The sequence below is a fragment of the Sphaerodactylus townsendi genome, linkage group LG09 (assembly GCF_021028975.2).
Source record: "Sphaerodactylus townsendi isolate TG3544 linkage group LG09, MPM_Stown_v2.3, whole genome shotgun sequence".
In the NCBI taxonomy this organism is placed as follows: domain Eukaryota; kingdom Metazoa; phylum Chordata; class Lepidosauria; order Squamata; family Sphaerodactylidae; genus Sphaerodactylus; species Sphaerodactylus townsendi.
Window position 1 is genome coordinate 74,513,852 of NC_059433.1, and position 24,702 is coordinate 74,538,553.

Consider the following 24,702-nt stretch of genomic DNA (forward strand, 5'->3'; position numbering starts at 1 on the left):
GCACCATGGACTTCAGAGCAACCAAGAGGATCCCCCAAATAAATTACAAACCCTTCACACTTGTGATTATAGATCGTAAATGGCTTTGAAACTCTTTCTGAGTTTCAAGAGTCGTTTGTCTGCATGAGTCGGGAGGGGCTTCTAGCCTCAGGAACGCAAATAAGAAGTTTTGGTGGGTGTACAAAATTAGCCGTATGGTTCTGTGGATCCTGGCCTATTTATTCAAATAATGTCAGACGTGGGCTGCATTCCAACTCAAGTGCTAATGTGAAAGCAGCTACGTATTCCAGGGTGGGTACTCCATATGCTCATCGCATCTTTTTATTTTTTTAACCAAGTGTGGTTAGGAAAAAAATATCCCTCCATAAAATAAAAAAATCCACCCAACTTTCAGTCAAAATGTTTGTCCCATAACACAGGCTGTGTTGACACAGAGTGGTTGTGTCAAAACACATCCCTGGAACAAAAGGTTAAAGTCCTCTAATATATTTCATTTCCATAGGGATTTCAGTCATAATACAACAAAGAGATGAGTCAGAATCTAACACAAATCTACTAACATGTATTAGTCATTCAACCAAGCACCACACTGGAGGTTTACTGAAAACATATTGGAGAGGGAAAATAAAAACCAAACAAAATGGCCCAGCCAAGCACAAAGTAATTTGCGCTTCTTCTCCACATAATAGTGATTTTAATCTTTTTTTCAAATGTATTGGAGGAATTCCACCACCACAAACCACAACCCAAGCTTTCTCAGGAGGACTGGGTTTTCAAAGAATGCAGTGGAAAGCCATAGCTTCCTCAGAAGCTTATCAAGGGTGGTTCTAGCAAAAAAATAAAAAATGGAGGTCAAGAGTCCCATGAAGATCTCTGAAAATATTCACCAGCATTGTTGGACATGTCCTGGTGTACATACACAGTTCATTCAGGGCAAGGATGAGGACTAATCTGTGGGCCCATGTGAACCTGACTGCAAGCCTTAGAAGACATGTTACATTTTCAGTGTCACACAAAGATTCTCCTGCAGTAGACCAGCCAAAGTGGCCAATATTCCTTCAAGATAAGACTCCTGAAAACCACTCCCCTGAAATATCAAGGCTGCTTCAATTAGAAACAGGAAAGTAAATAAATTGATAGTTAATATGCAGAGGCGGAGTGAGGGGAAACTGCGCCCGGGGCTTGCGCGTGCACTGTGCTCCTGTCACGGCATCACCTGCCCCCGCCCTGGAACGCCCCCGTCACACACCCTTGACGAGCTGGCCAAGCCTCCGCCGCTGCTCCGCATGGGGCGTCGCGCACCTCGTCCCATGCACGCTATGCCACTGCTAATATGAGATGCTTTGTCCTCACTCATGGTCTGATGGTTCTCCATATCTGGAAATCTCCCACAATGAATAAAACTGATTACTGGCTTTTGTTTGGTCTTCTCCTGGTCTGGGTTGTTTACCTGAGTCACCTTAAAATTAGTTCTACAGTCATTCATCATCAGAACACATTATTTAGTTTCAGGTGGGTAGCTGTGTTGGTCTGCAGCAGAAGAGCAAGTAGCACCATATAGACCAACAAGATTTCCAGGCAACATTCTCTGTAGGCTGTGCAGGTGTGTGACCACTGTACTGGTGCCAGGAAGATATGGGGCTGCCTGGTAGGGGAAGCTCTCCCAAGTGGCTTGATTCCATGCAGTATTTCCTGCATTGCAGGGGGTTTCCTTCATTGAAGGGGGTTGACTTGACTGCCCTTGGGGTATCTTCCAACTCAATGTTTCTATTTCTGGGCTGCTGCATAGTACCTGGGAATGCTTAAGTATAGGTTTTCCAGAGATGCCAGCGATCCAGAGATGAACTTGGGATGCCAAATAGCTTCTCAGGTATAAGTTTTCAAGAGTCAGCACTCCTTTTCTACAAATATCTGACAAAGGGAACCTTGACACTCAAAGCTTATTTCCTGAAAATCTTGTGGGTCCTTAAGGTGTTACTGGACTTGTAACCCAGGAAAAATATATTATGCGATTAATATTCATTATTTTTCATATATTAATGAAGAGTAAGAATTATTCTCTTTTGACTGTTATTTAGCTAAAGAAAAATCTTTTTTTCAGACCTGACATCTCCATCTGTTTTCACAGACCAAGGTCTCTCTAGAAAAATACAGAAGCTACAGAATTTGGCCAAACGCCTGGAAACAGAGAAAGATTCACATGGAAGTACACAGAGCCCCATATAACTTCGTTTCCATCTTATTCAGGTATGTATTATAACAGAAGACAGAGGATTTTTAAGAAAGAGTTTTCTGAACTTTAAAAGCTCACTTAGTAAACTAGCAAACTAACATTTATTTCATGACAATACGATTTCTCTTCTGTTAAATTTACATGTGGCTGATAGGCAATGAGATATGCACCTGTTTGCTCTCCTCTGTTCCCCATTGTTCATATAGAAACATTTGAAGGTAACTAATATTGATGTTATAATTATTGCGGTTGTTGTTTATAATGTTAATGACTTTAATGGGGATTAGTATTTTAATGTGAATAGAGCCTATATTATTTCTGGTTGTTTGATCTGTTTAAACTGTGCTCTATTTGTTTTTGTTGTGCACCGCCCTGAGCCCTCCGGGGGAGGGCAGTATATAAGAGTAATAAGTAGCAATAGCAACAATAATAATAACAATAACAATAATAATAAGCATGTCTAAAAGAGAACCTTTATGAAAAAATGTTTTGCATCTTGATACATTTATTTTTATTTATTTTTTATTTATTTATCAGTCTTATAGACCGCCCAACCCCCGAAGGGCTCTGGGCGGTGAACAACATAAAATAACAATTACATAATGGACTGTGAATAATTTAAGTTAAAATGCAGCAATTAAGAAATGACTAACAACAGTGCCCGCAACAATTCCTGTTAGACTCTCCCAGAAGGGGAGAAAAAGAGTGGGCCCATAGATGGTAATGGGCCCAAAATATAGGAGGGGGCGGGGGCACTCATATCAGCGGCTGGACACTCCAAAGGCCCGGCGGAACAACTCCGTCTTGCAGGCCTTGCGGAACTCACCAAGATCCCGCAGGGCCCGGACAGCTGGAGGAAGAGTGTTCCACCAGGCAGGGGCCAGGCGCATCATTGAGGGGCCAGGGACTACCAGCAAATTGGCCTCTGCTGAACGCAGAGGCTTAGTAGGGACATATGGGGTAATGCAGTCCCGATTTGTGATGTCATAATGATTGCCTCAAAGTAGGATGACTTTGGTTGTTGTAGGTTTTCCGGGCTGTGTGGCTGTGGTCTGGTGGATCTTGTTCCTAAGGTTTCACCTGCATCTGTGGCTGGCATCTTCAGAGGTGTATCACAGAGAAAAGTCTGTTACACACTGTCCAGTGAGAAGGGACTGTTTTAGTGGGGTATATATTGTCCATGTCCCAGGGTGGGGAACAAATCAGTAAGTGTTTGAGTGGAACTGCTATGCAAAGGTGTGGTTGACAGTATTTTATTGCAGGTGGGGTTTTTCAGTCCAGGTTGTGATTCACATTTGCCTTCAACAATACATAGGATGACTTTGTTTTTTCAAGCCCTATAAAGATGTTAGGCTTCTGCCTGTGGGGTGGGCCTCCCCCCGCCCCCCGAATGAATTACTGATGCTCAAAATAAAAATATTTCTTTTAAAAATATTTTTGCTGCATGATTCTTAATTGGGTTAACTGAGCAGGTGGCAACAGACTCAGATCCTGCTTTTCTGGTGGTGGCCCATGTCTACTCTCAAGGCTTAGACCAGGGCTGGTACTGTGATAGGCTGGGTGGTACTAAATGTTTTATTTTAATTCCTTTCCAACTTTAGGGTTCGCAATTTCTTTCACTACAAGAAAGCCATACAGTAAGATTCGTCTCTCCATCCTGCCTGGTACGCCTCCCCATTAGTCTACGTACCGTCTCCTTTCACATGTCTCATTTCTTGTCCTATTTATCCTTCCCAGTCCACAGACTTCACCTCCCAAGCAAGGAATCACTTCATCCTATGAAGTGCCACAGAATATGTTGCCACAGGAGGTGGTGATGGCCACTAACCTGGATAGCTTTAAAGGGGGCTTGGACAGATTTATGGAGGAGAAGTCAATCTATGGCTACCAATCTTGATCCTCCTTGATCTCAGATTGCAAATGCCTTAGCAGACCAGGTGCTCAGGAGCAGCAGCAGCAGCAGGCCATTGCTTTCACATACTGCATGTGAGCTCCCTTAGGTACCTGGTGGGCCACTGCAAGTAGCAGAGTGCTGGACTAGATGGACTCTGGTCTGATCCAGCAAGGCTCTTTCTTATGTTCTTATCCTCTTCTCAGCTTCATCCACTGACTGCCCATTCAGTCAGTTCTAGGGAGAATAGCTGCTAAGCAACCACAATAGCTGTTCCTTACCACAGTGGGGTTGGAGTTTGGCTACACAGTTGCTTAGCAACCAAAGCGTGTTTAATTCTAGAACATTCCACCACTTTCAGGTGGCTGAAAAGGTAGTTCAAAGGTTGGCTAACTAATGCTCTTGAGCCCACAGCCACCAGTGCGCTGTCCTATTAAGCAGGTGCTGTAAAAGTGTCCAAAGTCCTTAAAAATGGATGTCACCCAAAAAAGCAAAAGAAAAATCTTCACACAGCAAAAAGCAACAGCGATCACACCACAGGGGCCTCCTTCCAACTGTGTTGCCTCCCAGATGCTCTGTCCCCTGACTGCCACACTATACTGTCAACATGTCTAATTTCTCTCCTGCCTCACTTTGGCTGGTTTAAGCAAGGGTATATACTCAGTGATTGGGAGTCTACTTGGAATGCAGAACACCCCAGGTTCAAGCTCTGGCAACTCCAATTAAAAAGATCAAGCAATATGTAATGCAAAAGACCTCAGCCTGAGGCCGTGGAGATCCAGAAGATCCAGGTCTGAGTAGGCAATACTGTCTGTGATGGATCAATGATCTGATCCTGTATGAGGCAGCTTCATGTGTTCATTTGGCCCTAAAAAACATAAGAACATAAGAAAGAGCCTGCTGGATCAAACCAGAATCCATCTAGTCCAGCACTCTGCTACTTGCAGTGGCCCACCAGATGTCTTTGGGAGCTCACATGCAGGATGCAAAAGCAATGGCCTTCTGTTGCTGCTGCTCCCGAGCACCTGGTCTGCTAAGGCATTTGCAATCTCAGATCAAAGAGGATCAAGATTGGTAGCCGTAGATTGACTTCTCCTCCATAAATCTGTCCAAGCCCTTTTTAAAGCTACCCAGGTTAGTGGCAGCATATTCCAAACACCAATCACGCATTGCGTGAAGAAATGTTTCCTTTTATTAGTCCTAATTCGTCCCCCCCAAATGCTCCCCAAATGCTGTACCCAGAAAAATGGCTTTCCACGAACCATATAAATGAGGCAAAACAGCACAGCTTCCTCTTATTTTCCACAAATCATTCTGAGATTAACTGTTTTCTACATATTGCTTTTCTGATCATGAGATGAAGGAAAGTACTGAGCAAAGAAATTGGCCCTTTCCATACAAATTTCCTAAAAAAAACCTTTTCTTCACACTCAGACCCTTGAAATGTTTCCTGGCTGCCACGGGAAGCTTAGTCAATAGATCGCACAGCAACTTAAGATGTTTTCAAAACGTTTCAGCCAGTATGTTCATAGGCAACCGAGATGAATTATAGCCTTCCACTCATTTCAATTGTCTTATTTCAGTAAGATTCTGGAAATCAAATATCAGGGTGCAATTTTAAACAGAGCGGATCCAACCTGATAAACACAGACCAAAAGAATACCTATGCCATTAACAGATTACAAGAAAACCAAAAGGAATTTTATCTCTGAGTTTTAGCACTTCAAAAAACGCAGACAAATTGAATTTGGAAAATGAAACCTGCCAGGGTTTTGGCTCACAATAGGGCCTGAATTCTTTTGGAAGCAGCTTATTGCCCCAAAAGTTTGAAGACTTTTCATTGTGCCATACAGGCAATTAACTGAAGAACTTTAAATACACTCCCTGGAAATTTATAATAGCCCACACAGGCAAAGAACCACAACAAAGGCAGCTCACATCAGCCCCTCTCCCATTTTCTACTCTTATAATTGGGCAGGAAACCCAAGTTGGCTACAGGTTTGCTGCTTGCAAAACATCAAAAGGAAAAAAAATCTTCCAAACCTTTATAAAACCTCCACTCTATATAACACACCTCTGACACTGCAGTCCTAAAGAGAGTTACTCCGATATGAACCCATTCATTTCAGCTGACTTAGACTGGAGTAATTCTGCTTAGGACTGCAATGTGAGAGACCAGGGTTGCACAAGGATGCTGGATCTGTACAAGCCAACTCTGCACATTAATAGTCTCATCCCAAGCAGAGCTACACCCTTTCTCAGGCTTAGAAACATGCAACTCTGCTCAGGATGGCAACACAAAACTGCCTAAGCACAATGGGAAATACTCATTCTTTGGGTGTATCTATATACAGTGGGACCTCGGTTTTCATTGGTAATCTGTCCCAAAAGAATCAATGAAAACCGAAACCGATGATAACCGAGGCAAACTTTTCCATAGGAATCAATGTAAATCCAATTAATCCGTTCTAGGCATTCCAAAAAACATACCAAAAACACATTTTCTGGTGAATAAACATAGTGTATAATGCTGAAAACAGTAACAAACAATAACTCTAGGACCAGTTTCAGAGCTAGTGGACCAATGTCGCACCAGAAAGCTGTCCAAAGAGGTCTGTTTCTGACACCTCTTTAAGATTTGTCTGAAATGGGGCAAGACATTGTCATTAAACAAGTTGCAGACATGGCCTGCAACAGCTTTGTCCGGGTGATTTTTCTCCACAAACTCCTGCACCTTACTGCAAATCAATGAAAACCGAGGTAAATCGATGAAAACCAAGACAAATTTTTCACTGAAAAAATCGATGAAAACCAAACCAATGAAAACCGAAGGCAATGAAAACCAAGGTTCCACTGTACATAAAGGCAGTTCCCAGCATGACTTCTAGTGAGACCCATGGGGCAGCGGCTACATGCTCTGTCAGTCCTTCAAGCCTGCTATGGCTGAAACTCTGCCATTTGAAGCATGAAATGGCAGAGTTTCAGACATAGCAGGGTTGGGAGAGTTGTATTCTACGATTTAGTCTTGCAGCTTACCTGGCTGAACCAATGTGAACACTGGGGAAGGTTTTCCCCAAAACACTGCTTACCACGGTTTGCGTTTTGTGCAATTTATTCTACATACTCAGCATTGCATGTTGAGCATACTCATGTCTATTTCACTGGGAAAGCACTACAGGTCTCAGAAGAACGGGAAACTGACTAATTGCAACATTTGCTTGAAGAGCTGACAGAGCATGCAAGTTTTTTGGAATACTACTACTGACTATTGTCTGATTTCAATTCCAGTGCCTGTCTAAAAAAATCATATATTTCCTTATAAACAAGAAAGATAGTTGGTATTTGGTACTTCAAGTAAACTACAATTTGTATGTCAATGCCTTTCCTAGTTGTGATTCTATGATAACTTTGTTAAAATTGATACTAGGATTCTTGTTTCCTTGTTATACTTCAATAGAGGATGTACAGTTACTGCACTTATTTGTACTTTTACACTTTATTACTTCTGTATTCCAGGTTGGATTGTGATAATTACTATCAGCTAGGGTACAGTGGATTTCCTGTTTGTTGGGATTATGTTACACTGTTCCCATCCTCCTTGTTTTGGTGGTCCATCTTTGCTCTATCTGAACCGATTGCATGATGGTTAGAATAAAGTGGATTGGAAGAGATGAAATAGCAGAAAGAACTCTTTACCTCATCCTTCCTCAATGAATATCAGACCTTTGGGTAGTGAGTATCATCCCCAAGAAACTAGGCAGGCAGAGGGTTTTGCAAACTGAGGAAAGAATTAATTCAGGTGTTCTGGCTGATCTTTTCAGGGTATGGATGGGCCACAAACAACCCACCCACAAATGACCCATCGTGGACTAGTATCTTGTATGATTTACCTAAACATATGAAGAGTCCTACTGGGTGAGACCAGTGGTCCATCTAGTCTAGCATCCCGTCTCAAACAGTGGCCAAACTCTATGCTGGGGATAATTAGGAAAGGAGTTGATGATAAAACTGCAAGGATTGTCATGCCCTTATATAAAGCAGTGGTGCGACCGCACTTGGAGTACTGTGTCCAGTTCTGGTCGCCACATCTCAAAAAGGATATTGAGGAGATAGAAAAAGTGCAGAGAAGGGCAATGAGGATGATTGAAGGATTGGAGCACCTTCCTTATGAGGAGAGGCTGCAGCGTTTGGGACTCTTTAGTTTGGAGAGGAGACGTCTGAGGGGGGATATGAGTTAGAAGTCCTATAAAAAAATTATACATGGGGGGTAGAAAATGTTGACCAGAGAGAAATTTTTCTCTCTTTCTCACAATACTAGAACCAGGGGGCATCCATTGAAAATGCTGGGGGAAAGAATTAGGACTAATAAAAGGAAACACTTCTTCACGCAACGTGTGATTGGTGTTTGGAATATGCTGCCACAAGAGGTGGTGATGGCCACTAACCTGGATGGCTTTAAAAAGGGTTTGGACAGATTTATGGAGGAGAAGTCATCAATCTATGGCTCCCAATCTTGATCCTCCTTGATCTGAGATTGCAAATGCCTTAGCAGACCAGGTGCTCAGGAGCAGGAGCAGCAGAAGGCCATTGCTTTCACATCCTGCACGTGAGCTCCCAAAGGCACCTGGTGGGCCATTGCGAGTAGCAGAATGCTGGACTAGATGGACTCTGGTCTGATCCAGCAGGCTAGTTCTTATGTTCTTATGTACTCATGAGGACCAGCAACAGGGCACAGAGGCCGAGGCCTTTGCTGATGTTGCCTCCTGGCACTAGTATTTCAATGTTCACTGCTTTTAAATGTGGAGACTCCCTTTAGTCACCGTACCTAGTAGCCCCTGACAGACCTGTCCTCCAGAAATCTGTCTTGTCTCCTTTCAAAGCCATCTATGCTTGTGGCCACTACAAGATCCTTTGGCAACCAACTCCATATCTTTATCACTCAGTGTTTAAAGAAGTATTGCTTTTTGTGCTTCATGAATCTGTCACCCATCAAGTTCATTGGATGTCCTGGAGTTCTAGTATTGTAGGTGCGGGAGAAAAAAATTCTCTTTGTTCACTCTCTGTCTGCTCTCCTGTCTCCCAAAAGGTAACGCTAAAACAGATAACTAGAAGGGGGCGCCGGTACAACAGTACTCCAGTTTGTGGCTTGTTTTCTTTTTGCTCTGTGTCAGTTTCTCAATCAAACTATTTCTTAACATTACTGCAAAGAAACCCGGTTTGGGTGCCAGTGTTTCTTCTGGCTTGTAACCATTGGTACCAACTCTGTTATAAGAGCATTAATAGGCATTTATTTTTTCAAGAGTTTAACAACTTAATGCACTTTTAACAGTCTTTGGGCTCCGTGTGAAAGCATCACTCAACACCTCTGTTAATAGAGCCAGTGAGTTCCGACATACCTCAGGAGCTCTGTGGCCCGTTCCCAGGGCTGGTTCCTCCATCTCACTAATTCTCTTCCTCTTATGCAACTTATTCATTTGTGCCTCTGAACGCTCACCGTGATGCCTATCATGGTGTATTTTGCAAATCTCCCTGCTTCAAACTGCGCTATAAACAAAAGCCACCAATAAGGAAGACATTCCAGCTCTTCGGTTTCCCACCAGACGCTAATCTGGGCTTGGAACTGGAGCAACAGTCAAGCTGGTATCTAATCAGCAGCCGGCCGGCCCCTTGCGTCACTTCGTCCCTACTTGAGGCAGGGAGGCAACTGCAACCAAGTGTTTTCCAGGGCCTGTCCAACAATCACTGGGAGTTCCTTGGGAACGCCATTTCGCACATTACCTGCTCTGTGGAATCAACAGCCAGGCAAAAGCGTGCTTGCGAGGTTCAGGTAAAACGTAAGGTAGATTCATGGGTAGCAGTTTGGAAATGCTTTCAGCCAGAGCCGGCATCAGCATGCTGTGAGGTGGGGCATCTGCCAGGGCCCAGGGGTTCTGGCAAGGTGTACATCTACTGACTGCCCCCCCGCCCCGCCCCGCCAACCACACATCTTCATCTGTCACATGTCTGTGCCCCCTTCCGTCATCCACTTACTTGCAAGAACTCCACCTCCTGGGCTCCTGGCTAAACTGGGCTGCCCAGAATTGCCAAAGTGTACGGGTGGTGATGATCGCAGCAGTGGGTCTCTTAGTGCCGCTGAGGGAAGGGCATGCAGGTTACTGTGGATGTGGCCAAGAGCCAGTGTGGTGTAGTGGTTAAGAGCAGGTGGATTCTAATCTGGAGAACCGGGTTTGATTCCCCACTCCTCTACCTGAGTGGCAGAGGCTTCTCTTGTGAACCAGATGTGTTTCCGCACTCCTACATTCCTGCTGGGTGACTCTGGACTAGTCACAGTTCACTCAGACCTCTCTCAGCTCCACCTACCTCACAAGGTGTCTGTTATGGGGATAGGAAGGGAAAGGAGCTTGTAAGCCACCTTGAGTGTCCTTACAGGAGAGAAATGTGGGGTATAAATCCAAACTCTTCTTCTAATTTGTGGGGAGAGGAAGGGAAAGGAGCTTGAGTGTCCTTACAGGAGAGAAAGGTGGGGTATAAATCCAACCTCTTCTTCGTCTTCAAACTAGGAGAATGATGCATAGGCAGGTGGGGGTACACAAAAAGGGGTCTGTGAGCAGGGATCTTGGTAGCAAGGGCAAGGATGGAGGGGGACCCTGCGCACTCGCTAACCAGGGCCCATCAAAATGTGGAACAAGCCCTGCCTCCAGCCACATATGGTAGTGTCATCTTGAAATTAACAGTAGCTGCTCCTGTTCAAATGCTCAAGTAGCAAAGCTAAACCACAGAGATGGCATGGAGTAAATGCTAGTGATGCTGAGAAGTTTGCTGCAAGACTAACTGCTGAACTGATCTTCATGAAACTCCTCGCTTGCATGCATTTGAGCTCCTTCACCAGGTCACTTGTTCAATTTTGAGCTTGAACGCCATATCCGGCCGTTTTGTGACTGCACAGTAGCTGCAGAATTGCACCTTGTGGCTGTCTTTGAACCTGTGCAGTGATCGAATTCAATCTTCTTGGTCACTGGAGAAGATACTAGGCATCCCTTGGGGTCATGGTCAACACTGGTTTCCCTCCTGGGAAAATCCACAGCACTGGGTTTAACCTTTAAGGCCTACACAGCCAAGCCTTAGTTAAATCAGGGACCACAATCTCACAAGAGAGTCGCCCAAAATTTAATAAAGAAACGTTCCAGGTGCTGTCTTTGAAAGAAAGAGAAGTAGAAGGAAGGAGGAGATTATTTCCCACCAAGAGCAAGGCCTTTTTTGTTTTGGCTCACAGAATGCTATTCCTTTGGAGGTTTATGAACATTCTTCTCAAAGACATATAAAAATAATTTTTGTTATGCTTCAGCTTTGGGAATTAACCATCATCAATTGATAATGTGAACCACTGAAAATCTGTTTAGCTACGCAGACTAAAATAACATTGGTTCAGAAGCAGCTGCCACCACAATATTTGTTGTATTCTCCCTGAATTTCACCCCTCTTCTCCCCTGTACTTGGGCTTCTCCTGTGTGTGTGTGGCTCTGCCTCCTGTGGTAGTCATTTTGTGGTTATCTCCTCCTCCTGAGGCAGCCATTTTGAAGTTGTGCCCATACCATCTCAGAATTCCAAAGGTGCTCACATGCTCAAAACAATTGGGGCCCCTGCAGTAGAGGATCATGGGTCATTCTAACACCAACTGTTAGTGGAGCCCCCATGCGCAAAGAAGATCTTTCTCTGAATATCAGAGGCTGAGGATAACCAAGTCCTACCTATAAGCTCACCAAATTACATTTGAATACTCGAACAGACAGATGCTTGGTCAGGTCTAACAAGCCTGTTCTTGTGTTCTTCTGGGGAAGCACCAACTGCGCTTGGCATCTGATTATTGCACCCGCATGGGTGCGAACACAAGAGATATCACAGTTTGCAAAGAAACGTGGCCTTGTAGCAGTTCATTTCTGGATGGTTAAGATAACGGGGCTCTTTCAGGTTTGCTGTTAGTCATAGTCTGAAAAGAACAGCAGACAAGATGAATCTACTTGAAGCAGAGCGTACCAGGAACACACCTTCATTCTGCCCTTACTGCAACCCCATGATCGAACAAAACCAAAATGGATTTAAGGAAAAGAATCAGTTTTTAGTTTCACCCTCTGAGATGTAAGATCAAAGAAAATCTCCACAGTTTGAGTCTGCCTTGGTTCGCAGCGCTTGGATAGCAATGCATATAAGAGAGATTTTCCACTCTTTACAATTAAAAAAAACCTACACTAAATAATGACATCATCGTTTTAATCCCTAGTCTTAACAACAACCTGGGTGTTGGTTAATTTGACGTGAGGAAGGAGGGAGGAGGGAGTGATACATTAGTTCATATCTAATGAAAAAGAGAAGAAGCCACAAGGTAAGTCACCTTATAGGTGAATTACATCTAGCAAAGAGAAGGGAGTTTCCATTACTAATCAAACAAAGGATTTCCCACAGTCTATTATTGGAAGTATCGCTGCAATCTGATTGCTCATTTCTTACTCAACGGGGCTGCTGAATCAATCAGAAGAGGATGCTGGTCTGTTTCACATGCTATTTTCCTCTAACAGCGGCTTATGTCAATAACGACTCAGCTTTCAAAGCCACGTAACTGTAGGCTTTACTGACAATCTTTCATTTTCAGTAGACACTTTTATTGTTTTATAAGTAGCAAGGTTAAAGGGTTGTATAAGATGGGGAGAGGAAACAGGAACTGAAGCTCTAGGTACCAGCAAGAAACTCATGATCACCTGTTCAGCATACATTCGTGTGCTGGTGTGGGGAAAGGGATCTATTTGTGAGGTCTGCAAACCCAAAAATAAACAGCCCATATAGATGTGGATCTTACACCACGCGGACCTGAAAATTAAGGTTTTTTGATAGTGCATTTAGATCCTGCTTTTGTTTGATCATGGAACTCAAGACAGGGGGCTAAGATATGTTATGGATAGGGGACACAGAGGGCTTTTGTACAGTAGATCCTATAAGTGAGCAGCAACTAAAAAATTTAATAAACAAATACAAACCTGGGTCTCCCAAATTCTTATCCAACATGCTACCCGCCGGACCACATTGGTTCTAATAGATGCAATTATTAAACCTTATTAAAGTACAACGCAATGTAATAATTCCCCTTTGTCTCTCCTGAATCTGTCAGCCAGGGTTGTTGAGTTGCAGTATTCCAAGACAATAAAGAGGAATTATCTACTTCCTCTTGGACACTTCCAGTTTACAAGCCTTCACCCCCATGTCTTTGCCTTTCTCTCTAAACTTCACACGAGTCAGGATCCCCCCCAAATGAAAGTGTTATATATATAAACCCCTTTCTTATTTCAAATATTTGCAGCCCTTTACCTGATTTACAGTATCTTCAACTGCTTGCATATAATGGCTTACATCTCTGCTCATGGCTGCATAGTCTAACATCACCTTTTCCATCTCATTCACTTCTTCCAGGTCATCTGCAAAAATAAAGAGTTTGCATTTTTGAGATTTTATATCTACATTTGTGCTTTCAGACTGTTAGAGCCATGTCTCCAGGGCAGCCAGACAAACATAGGACCCAAAGAAAAGAGACCGCCCCCTCCAAAAAAAGTTGCAAGCTTTACAATCTACTCAAGGTAGTAAATTAAACCAACAAAGCGGATATCCCATCCCCTGTATGAACAGAGATCTGTGTGAAAAGCATCTTTTACAGGAACATTCTAATCACTACCACTGCTGTACATGTTCTGTCATATCTACTCCAAAGTCTTCTCCGCTCTAATCATAACTGAGCTGCTAATTACAAGTTTCCTTGGGAGTTTTAAACCAGCTCATAATGTTCTGGCACACACATATCCCCATAACGCCATTTATTTGGGAACTATCCTGCAGGGGCAGGCAGGCGCATAACCAAAGTGACTGGAATGATTCCATGAGGATGAATAGATTCCTGGGCTGCTGGTAGAGCCAGGACATTGTTCTTTTGAACTACTGTGCCACTTTAAAAGCATCAACGTCAACTTCAGGTATCAGGAAGGAAGGACTTTGCTTCCTGCTGCTTAGACAAACAAGGGATTAAAGTATTCAAGCTCCAAGCATGTGCCAACCGAGAGTACCAATCTCAACTGCCTGCTCTGATGAACGTTGCCCAGAAAAGCAAGGGGCCTTCAACTTGTTATGAAGTGAAAATGTTGGATCTCGGATCTCTGAAAACAGGCCACTGTTGGTCACCTCCTGTTGATTTGTCATATCATATCATGTGTTCAACTGGTCTATGTAGAATGCAGTTCTGATAGGAAACAGGGAAAAAAGACAACACATTTCAGCATGGTGCCCATACGTGCCATGGAACCCACCGAAACCTTTTCTGGCACCCACCAAGTGTTTTAGCAACTGGGTGGGGGCAGGGAGGGCTTTTGTCCAGAAAGGATTCTGATTGGCTGTGCAGATTTTTTAGAAATGTTGCTTTGGCAGCAGCTAACACTCCAGCACAGAATCTGCCCTGCTGTGGCAACCATTTTGTGGGTGGCCCCACCTCTTATAGCAGCCATTTTGTGACAGCCGTTTTGTTCCAGCACCCCCCTATGCCATGTCTAAACTCCAAATGTGCTCAGAGCCCCCAAAAGGTAAGGGGTCCCTGCTCTAAGGGGTTACTGGACTCGAAGCTAGCTGGACAAACACGACAGTTTGCTTTTCCCTTGGGTGAGAAAAGCAGCTAAACAGATGGATATTCCTTCCAACACTGATTCCAAACTAGCAAGTACTTTACATTTGAGGGCAAAGACACCCCAACAGGAATGCCACACCACTGACAAATGCAATGCTCAATTAAAATCAATATAGATTCCCAAGCATTATATTCACAAAGTTCCATATTTAAACCCTGACTTTTCCCATTAAAAGATCTCAGAAAGCAGCTCTCAGCCCGAAATCCCAGCAGGCTGCGGTGAGTCTCAGAAGATACTCCCCTAATTGATCCAATGGTGTGATTCAGTATAAAGAAACGTAATGTGTTCAATTTACTACAGTCATGGAAGCAACCACGCAGTAAGGTGGTATAATTCTGGTCAAATAATAAGAACCTGCCCACATTGGATCGGAAATGTAGGGCAAGGGGGAAGAGCAAACACTCCACACTTTACAGGAGGAAATAGACAGGCCCGCTGTAGAAAGTTCGGGGTGTGTGTGTGTGTGTGTTAATTGTATATGTCAGGGGTCTGCAACCTGCGGCTCCAGAGCCGCATGCGGCTCTTTCAGCCTTATACTGTAACTCCACGTGGCCTGGAGGACAGAGGATAGCGTGGGCGTGTCCCTCCAGCCCTCCAGAGCAGCGCTGGAAGGAAAGGTGAGTCGAGGGGCCGAACCAGAGGCAGCTCTGTGCGTGAGGGTGCTGCTTTTCGCGTCCCCTCTACTCACCTCTCCTTCCAGCACTGCTCTGGGGGGCTGGAGGGACATACCCATGCTACCCTCCAACTCCAGGAGGTCAGAGGGTAGCATGGGCATGTCCCTCAAGAGCAGCCGCCATCTGCTATCCCCACAGCCGCCATCCCCTCTCCACCCTACGGAGCAGGTGACTGCCTGCTCCATCAAGCAGAGGGGGTTTCCCTGCCCAGTGTCGCTGCCTCCCGCAGCGCAAGAGGCGGCAGCACCAGGCAAGCCGCAGACGCCATCCCCCCTCTGCTCCACGGAGTAGGCGACTGCCTTCTCTGTCGGGCAGAGGGGGTTTCCCTGCCCGGTGCCTCCACCTCCCAACGCCGGAAGGAAAGGGGAGTGGAGGGGCCGAACTGGAGGCAGCTCCGTAGATCTTCGGGACTGCAGAAAACGGGTCCAAATGGCTCTTTGGGTGGTAAAGGTTGCTGACCCCTGGTATATGTATACCCAGTTTTTCTCCTCAGTAGTGACTCAGAATAGCTTACAGCACCATTTCCCCACCATTTCATCATCATAACTGCCCTGCAAGGTAGGTTATGCTAGAGAAAGTGCCTGGTCCAAGGTCACCCAGTGAGCTTCCATTTGGGAAGTTGAAGTTGGGTCTTCCAGAATCCAAAACTGGCTAATAATCTAGTTTATAGTTATCTAGACTCGCACTGTATCTGAATTTAAATCTGAATCATCCACCAGCCCAGCAGGATACTGATTTATAAAGCATATCAGTGTTTAGGCCTGTTGAATTTTAGGCCATATTAGAAAGCCATGTAACTGGTCCTTCTGGTTGGATTATTTACACACACAAACACACTTTCCAGCAGAATTCTGTCAAACGGTCAGTACGTTGTTAAGGGTAATACAGAAGGTTATTCTGTATATTTATGGTCTGTGTTCACCTCATGACAAAACTAGGCTTATTCCCCACCCCCATCCCCTAGCAGAAAAAGCTGTGACTAACAAACACCCTGTGAGGCGGGTGGGGCTGAGAGAGCTCAGAAGTACTGTGACTAGCCCAAGGTCACCTAGCTGGTGTGTGTGGGAGTGCACAGGCTAATCTGAATTCCCCAGATAAGCCTCCACAGCTCAGGCGGCAGAGCGGGGAATCAAACCCATAATCACTAAAAGTCAACATGGGTTTCTCAAAAGCATCCATGCCCTATGACAGTGGTCTGCAACCTGCGGCTCTCCAGATGTTCATGAACTACAATTTCCATCAGCCCCTGCCAGCATGGCCAGGTGGCAGGGCTGATGGGAATTGTAGTCCACGAACATCTGGAGAGCCACAGGTTGCCTTATGAGGATCAGCTTGGGGAGCTCGATATGTTTAGTCTGAAGAAAATAAAGTTACGAGTGACATGATAGCCGTGTTTAAATATTTGAAAGGATGTCATATTGAAGATGGAGCAAGCTTGTTTTCTGCTGCTCCAGAGGCTAGGATAAAGAGTAATGTATTCAAAGTACAGGAAAAGAGATTCCACTTAAACATTAGGAAGAACTTCCTGACAGTAAGGGCTGTTTGACAGTGGAATATACTACCTTGGAGTGTGGTGGAGTCTCCTTCTTTGAAGGTTTTTAAACCATCCAGGTCACCTGCCAGGAGTGCTTCCTGCATGGAAGGGAGTTGGACTTGATGGCCTTTGTGTTCTCTTCCAACTCTATGATTCTATTATTCTTAAGCAGGCTCAAGACCCTACTTCATAACCCTTTTCATAACCCAACAAAATGGATAAATTGCCCAACATTTCACTAACAAACTGAATTACCACTTTACAAAAGGGCTGAATTTTTTAATGTGACTTTTAAAAAATTCAATGTAGATGAGCCATACTACTAAGACTAATCCCCCATACTTTCTATACACATTTCTTTGTGAATAAACATTATTAAAATGTGTGTTAAAGCTACTGCAGTGACTGTTTGTGCCTTGGGATTTATCAGCTTAAAATGAATTAGTATGCACTCTTCTCAGATTCTTGAGGAAGAATGGAGCAGAAAATGACGTCCAGTTGCAGATAACTTACAATGACCCAATCAGATCTTCAAGGCGAAAGTTGAACAAATGTGTTTTGCCATTGCCTGCCTCTGCAGAGTGACCCTGGCTTTCCTTGGAGGTCTCCCAATCAAGTACTAACCTAGCCCTGCTTAGCTCCTAAGATCTGACAAGATAGGGCTATTCAGGGCTATCCAGGTCGAGGGTCTCCCCCCCTCCCCCCGCCGCCTATTCTCACAAACACCCTGTGAGACAGGTTAAGCTCAGATACAGCAGGTAGCCCAAGGTTCTTGGTAGTTTTATTCTGAAACCTCCCACCACTCCAAAAGGACCTTTAATTCATAGGCTTCATCATATAATCAGTCACCCTCTTTGACAACACACCTATTACCATGACAGGTATTTTCCAAATTCTTTTACACACAAGTTATATTTTTAACCTGTTTAGCAATCAAAAGCCATTTTTACAGTTCTTGGGAAACCTCAGCACAGGTATTACTCAAGGAGACACTTCCCTGGTTTTTATGCAAGCAAGGCTGTGAGAGAGCGGGAGAATGTATGTAGTGTGTGTATGTGTAATTTCAGTTACCAACACCTAGTCATTAGGCAATCAGGGCATTTTGTGTGCAGAAGTTGTATTTAGTGACTCATCACACTGCCTTAGAAACCTTTAATGGAAACACAAATGCCCTCTCTCACTGAACTGTAGTTCAGACTATAATTAGCCCCCCCCAAAAAAAAACACTTCCACTAGAAAATTAAAAGAACTGACTGCATCTTCTAATTCACAGGAAATATAAAGGTACGCTCGAGGTGAGAACACAGCTGCTATCTTGCCCACAGAAATCAAACATTCCCCAAAAGAAAACCAGAGTTGTATAGTGGTCTGGAAGACCCAGACTCAGATCCTCACTTTGACATGCCAGCTTGCTGGGTGAGTTTGGGCTTAGTCATACACACTCAGGCTAACCCAGGGGTAGGGAACCTGTGGCTCTCCAGATGTTCAGGAACTACAATTCCCATCAGCCCCTACCAGCATGGCCAATTGGCCATGCTGACGAAACTGATGGGAATTCTGGATTCGAACATCTGAAGCTTTGATTCCTGAGCTAACTCTTTACCAGAGATAGGGTTGTCACTTCATGACAGGCACCTGGTGGAAGTTCAGACGCAAGGACAGTGGGGAGGAAGGCTGCCATCTTGTGATCACTTCAGGGGAAAACCCAGAAATTATATAGGGTAGTTCTAGGAATCTCTGGAAACTATGGAAAAGCAACAGCATTTCTGGCATTTTCTAGAGCTACCCTATGTCATGTCCAGGTTTACCCTAGAGGTGGAATGGTGGACCACACAGTGCCAGCCTTTTTAAAAAAAATCTCCCAGCACCGCTAATGAAATGAAATAAATTTAAAAATGGACTAAAATCTTTTTTAATAAAAAGGATGACACATACTGTTTGAGAAACCCTCATTTATTTATTTATTGACTTCATTCATAGAATATACATTGTCTTTTTTAAATTGTTCTGTCTTCTAGTACAACTTTTGCTATTCACAGAGAGAGATGGAAGCAGTCCAAAAGTCAGGCGATCACCTGGTCCAGTTGTGCTATTCTTTCTGCCTGGCCTTGATTCTTGACCACTGCAATTCCCCTCTAGCAAGGCTAAGACATTGCAAGCAACCTGTGCTGAATGCCGTTTGAGCAAGTCATATTTAATTTACTGCAACCCTGTTTGCATGACACAGACCTTGGACATAAGGCTGCACTCTTGACTCTACTGAAGATGAGTCAACCAGAAGTGGAGATCTCACCCTACGTGGAATCTAGAGGCTACCTGCGGATTCCAAGGGTACCACAGAAGGTATCTGTGGTGAGTTTTGTTCTGGTAATTATTTTTAAAACATTTTTCCAGCCAGCATTTGAATTCTGATACCAATGAATCACATTGTATTTTATGCAAGCATGGGATCCATATTCTCCTCAGCAGCTTGTATGAAGGGATAGCTTGAAGCAAGATATTGAAGAACTGGTAAAGAACAGGTGGCTAGATACCCGTAAGGATCTAGAATAAGTGCAGAAGGTCCCAAACTCAATCCCAGGCATCTCCTGTTAAAAAGAACAGGAAGGTAATATAAAAGACCTCTGCTTGGGACAATGGACAGCCATTGCCCAAGTGGACACTACTGACATTGACAGACTCTTCAAAGATGAACTACATGTGTGCTTCTTTAACAACATAAAATGCATCTTTTAGCATATAAAATTGCACTAATTGCCATATTTATGGAATTTAAAATATACAAATGCCTTCGTTTCCTACAAGCAAACTTGTAACTGTACGCAATATTTGGAAAACAGATTGGTAAACTGCTGAACTCTAAGCTACTTAGCTCATGTTTGCAGTAAGGAAAAGCAAATCTATTATTTGGATAGAAACAGTTTTGTACAGCCACACAGATAAGACTACCAAAATAACGTACTGACAACAGCTTTCACAGCTAAAATCAGCTGGCTGTTGTGGTTTTCCTGGGCTGTGTGGCCGTGGTCTGGTGTTTTTTGCTCCTAACGTTTTGCCTGCACTCCCTGATCAGGCAGGAAATAGAACTGGGGAGAAATCGAGTCCTAGCCTGAACAGGATGTGACGTTTCTTTGGTCCTGCCTTCCTGAGAAGGGGTGGGAATCACCCACCTGAGAAGGTCTCCGACTCCAAGAGAAACACATCTTACCATGACATGCCTCTAAAGATGCCAGCCACAAATGCAGGCAAAATGTCGGGAGCAAAAGCACCAGACTGCAGCCACATAGTCCAGCGAATCCATAACAGCCAACTACCAAAATATTTGGATTTTTCAACAAAAACTGGGTACACAGGAGGTTGGGTGGGAGTTAACTACTCCTTCAACCTCTTGTTACTGAAAGGAACTCTGCACAAGCTCTAAGGAGCCTGCTACATCCTAGCTAACGTGTATTTAGCTTTGCCCTTTTCCCACCCTTTTTTGGAGGCCAATCACCTTTTTCCTTCCCCCCCTGTTTATAATAAATCTTTTAAAAATATTTCTTTTTTTGCTTTGCTTAGTGCAATTTATTTCTTTGAGATATTAATCTTGGGGTCTTCAGTAGTGGTGGCTGATTACCCGTGTGATCCCCAGGAAACCCTTGGTTTAAGCGAGTTTCTTAGCAAGGAAAGGCACCCTTTCCCCCCTCCTACCATAATGAACTCTCCTTCTGCGTATCCATGAAGCTGTCTTATACTGATACTGGTCAGTCACCTATCAAAGTTTTTATGTGAGAGAGAGTTTAAAAATATGACCTCCTTTCCCAGGACCTGAATTTTAACATGGTAAACGCCAGAATTTTATTGCCACATTTCACCACCACATTTAATGTACTGAAATGGCTCAGAAACAGACACCTGGTAATATTTGTATTTCCAGCTGTTTCGTAAAGAAGAAAGTTTCTGCAGACATAAGGAGGTACACATAAGTCCAAAAATAACTACCCTACTTCCACTGCATAGACCTGGTTTATACCAGCGGGAGAATGAAGTGATAAAATGTTGAGGAGAGATGGAAAAAAATGTACCATTTTACCTTGCAGTCTTCTGCAAAGGGAAAGTCAGCAGAGCAAGCAGAGAGAGAGAAAGCTGTAATTCTCCACTTGCAGCAACCAAAGAAATACGCTGTTTCTCCGAAAATAAGACATCCCCTGAAAATAAGACGTAGTAGAGGTTTTGCTGAGATGCGAAATATAAAACATCCCCCGAAAGTAAGACGTAGCAAAGTATGCCCGTTGAACAGAACACCAGAGCATGCAGCTATGGAGCGGAAAAATAAGACATCCCCTGAAAATAAGACATAGTGCATCTTTGGGAGCAAAAACTGATATAAGACACTGTCTTATTTTCAGAGAAACACAGTACCTCCTGGGACAGCGATCTTCAACCCACTTCAGAGAAGCAACAGAACAACATAATAAGGTCATTCAACAGGCAAGAAGATTCCTCAGTTTTTCCGACAGAAACATTGGCAAATGTTGGCAAAGTACTGGTGGGAAAAACCCTAGTAGACAAATACATCGTTTTCAAGATGTGTTTTGTTTAAAATGTGAATAACATCAGTAACTTAATTTGCTATAATGTCTTTTAATAATTATACATAGATCAAGAGCTTGGGGCTTTCAATTCTATGCAGTTTATCTGATATCATGCAGCAGTTTGCAACTTCTTCTCAAGGACTGGGTGTGCATGCAATTCCCATAGAAAATGAGGATGTTTTGAATTCCATATATATGCCAAAAGTACAATTTTATATGCTGAATCAACCAGAAATGATACATTTTATGTTTCTCAACCAATAAACTGAGCTTAGAGTTGATAGGATAATAAATACGGCATGTATTTCGATTTTTCCCATAAAATCACTTCTTCCCCAGAAAAAAACAAACATGAAAATCTATTTTCTATGACTTCAACGTTTCCAGAAACGTTCTATCTGTGCTGAGACATACCAGGTCCTTGTTAAAACTTGGAACTCCTTGAATGCTAAATCAGCAACTCCCCATTGAATTTTCCCTTTGAAAATATTTTGAGGGAGAATAGTGACTTTAAGATCAGCAACCGAATGCCCTCGAAAACATTCACCTGTTTTCTGAATTTGCAATTTTTAATATCATCATTAAAAGCATTAAATGGGAAGCAGACGTGATTAGAAAGGGAAAGGGGGAATAATATTGTCCAACAATTACATCAATTAGTTGGGGAAACCAATTAACCTTCACATTTTCTATCTAGTACATTTTTATGCCACTCTTCTTCCAAGGAGCTCAGAGGTACACACAGGGTCACCCCCTCCTTCCATTTCGTCCTCCCAGCAAACCCATGAGGATAAGATGAGAATCAGGCCAAAGATCACCCAACAGGCTTCACGACAGAGTAAGAATTTGAACCCAGGTGTCCCAGAGTCTGCTCCAACATTTTAAGCATTACATCACACTAGTTCTTGCTGTCATTAATGTGATTTGCATACTGTTTAAACTACAAGTGCCAAATTGCTACTGGTAACTGATAACTGAAATGGAAACTTTCACTGTAATGTCATTCTTCCGACAACAGATGGTACTATGTTTAAAAACAGTTAATCAGCTATGGAAAGGCGAAGAAATAATTTGACACATCTGCTTCACGTGTTTTCAAGGCAGCAAATACAGATTCAAAGCCATTCTGGCCCCATTCAAAATCTAATATATGCCCTTATCTAAAATATGGTTACTCTGGCTTGTGTGGCGTGTGGTTAAGCGGCATAGTGGTTAAGAGCAGGTGCATTCTAATCTGGAGAACCGGGTTTGATTCCCCACTCTGCTGCCTGAGCTGTGGAGGCTTATCTGGGGAATTCAGATTAGCCTGTGCACTCCCACACACGCCAGCTGGGTGACCTTGGGCTAGTCACAGCTTTTCGAAGCTCTCTCAGCCCCACCTACCTCACAGGGTGTTTGTTGTGAGGGGAGAAGGGCAAGGAGATTGTAAGCTCCTTTGAGTCTCCTACAGGAGAGAAAGGGGGGATATAAATCCAAACTCTTCTTCTTCTTCGCCATACAACTGTTGTTTTCAGCACCTATCTGGGAATGGAAGTCTTAAAATGGAAAGGGCTTAGTACTACTACCTTACAAAGTTAACAGATTGATGGGGGCAATGTACCCTGTAAGCCATGTGGCCACGCAGACACCATATTAGTGCCACACAGATCAGGTGGCCACCAAAGGCAGGGGGAGCTGCCGCAGGTGGTTCACTTCCACGCAGAGGTAGGGAACTTCCACGCAGTTCCCTACTGAGGTTAGTGGAACCATTGGTTGGGGGTGAGGTGGAATATGACTTTGTTGTTCCAAATGGGGGGGCAGGGTGCCATGAGACTTCGGAGGGAAAGACTCGGGAATGGAGTTTCTAACAAGATGTGGGTTGAATCAATGAAAGAAGATGGGGCAAGAGAAGATCATGGGGATTCCCATCCCTACTAAAACACTCAGCTCAATTCCCCTTCACTTTACTATACTAAGCATCAACTTTGACACGTGTCTCAGAAACGGTCCTAGCATGACCCCGGTTGTATTGTCGAAGGCTTTCAGGGTCGGAATCACTGGGGTGCTGTGTGGTTTCCGGGCTGTACGGCTGTGTTCTAGCAGCATTCTCTCCTGACGTTTCGCCTGCATCTGTGGCTGGCATCAGATCCTCTGAAGATGCCAGCCACAGTTGCAGGCGAAACGTCAGGAGAGAATGCTGCTAGAACACGGTCATACAGCCCGGAAACCACACAGCACCCCAAAGACCCCAGTTCTTGAACACATTTAGCAATTGGCTAATTTTCTATAATTCCTCTGAAAACAGCCACCACACTGGGAAGCAATTGGGGGGGGGGGTATGCTCCTCCCATCCAGCGGCAGATGATCTTCACTCTAGGCTGACTCAGTTCTCTACTCATGAATCACAGGAAAAGTTTGTGCGGCAGCAACCCTCCCCCTCATCCCCAGGGCTGAAATGAATCACATCCACACAGTACATAAAACTTTGCTGACCTACACATAATAAGAAAAAAAAAGACGAGGTCACCACTCAACATGCCCCGGGATTCGCATCAAATCTGTAGAGAACATTGCCTTGGTCAGACCCCCCTCCAGCACAGAACGTAATTGCTGCTTATTTTAATGGTGAGAGAAATGCAACAACAAATAGGTGGAACCAAGGTGAGCTGTGTAGGATATTAACTAATTATTTGTTACTTGGCATTCTTCCAGTCTCCGCCTTCCACCCACCTTGCCTCTGTTGTTAATTTCAAATGATGCTCGCCAGAGTTCTCCTCCTGCCTCTCTAATTGTGTACGCTATCAAGATAAACATATGTCGATCCAACTCAGCAAAGATTAGCATCTACCCATGCAGAATTTATTCTGCTCATAGTCATACGGGAGAAGAATAAGCTATACACAATCTACTCTCTAGGTAGGATTCTAAAGATACACTCTTCCTTCCACCACATGCAGGAGAAATGACGGAGGAAGAGAAAGGAATGAATGAACTATCAATTCCCGTGAGAATCTAAAGAACATTCTTTGTCATCTTTCAACAGAAACTCCCAAATGCCAGAGAGTTAGTCAGTCGTGTTAGTATGTTTTAGCAAAACTGAGG

The 24,702-nt window shown here is 43.8% G+C and overlaps 1 protein-coding gene across 2 annotated transcripts in view; it reads right to left on the bottom strand.

The window, feature by feature from the left end:
- Nucleotides 1–24,702, bottom strand: part of NSMCE2 (NSE2 (MMS21) homolog, SMC5-SMC6 complex SUMO ligase) — a 295,740-nt gene that overhangs the window by 243,229 nt on the left and 27,809 nt on the right. For both annotated transcript variants that reach the window (XM_048507511.1, XM_048507510.1), the window contains exon 3: nt 13,482–13,588. In XM_048507511.1, coding sequence (XP_048363468.1) covers nt 13,482–13,588 — 107 coding nt within the window. The remainder of the gene's footprint in view (nt 1–13,481; nt 13,589–24,702) is intronic.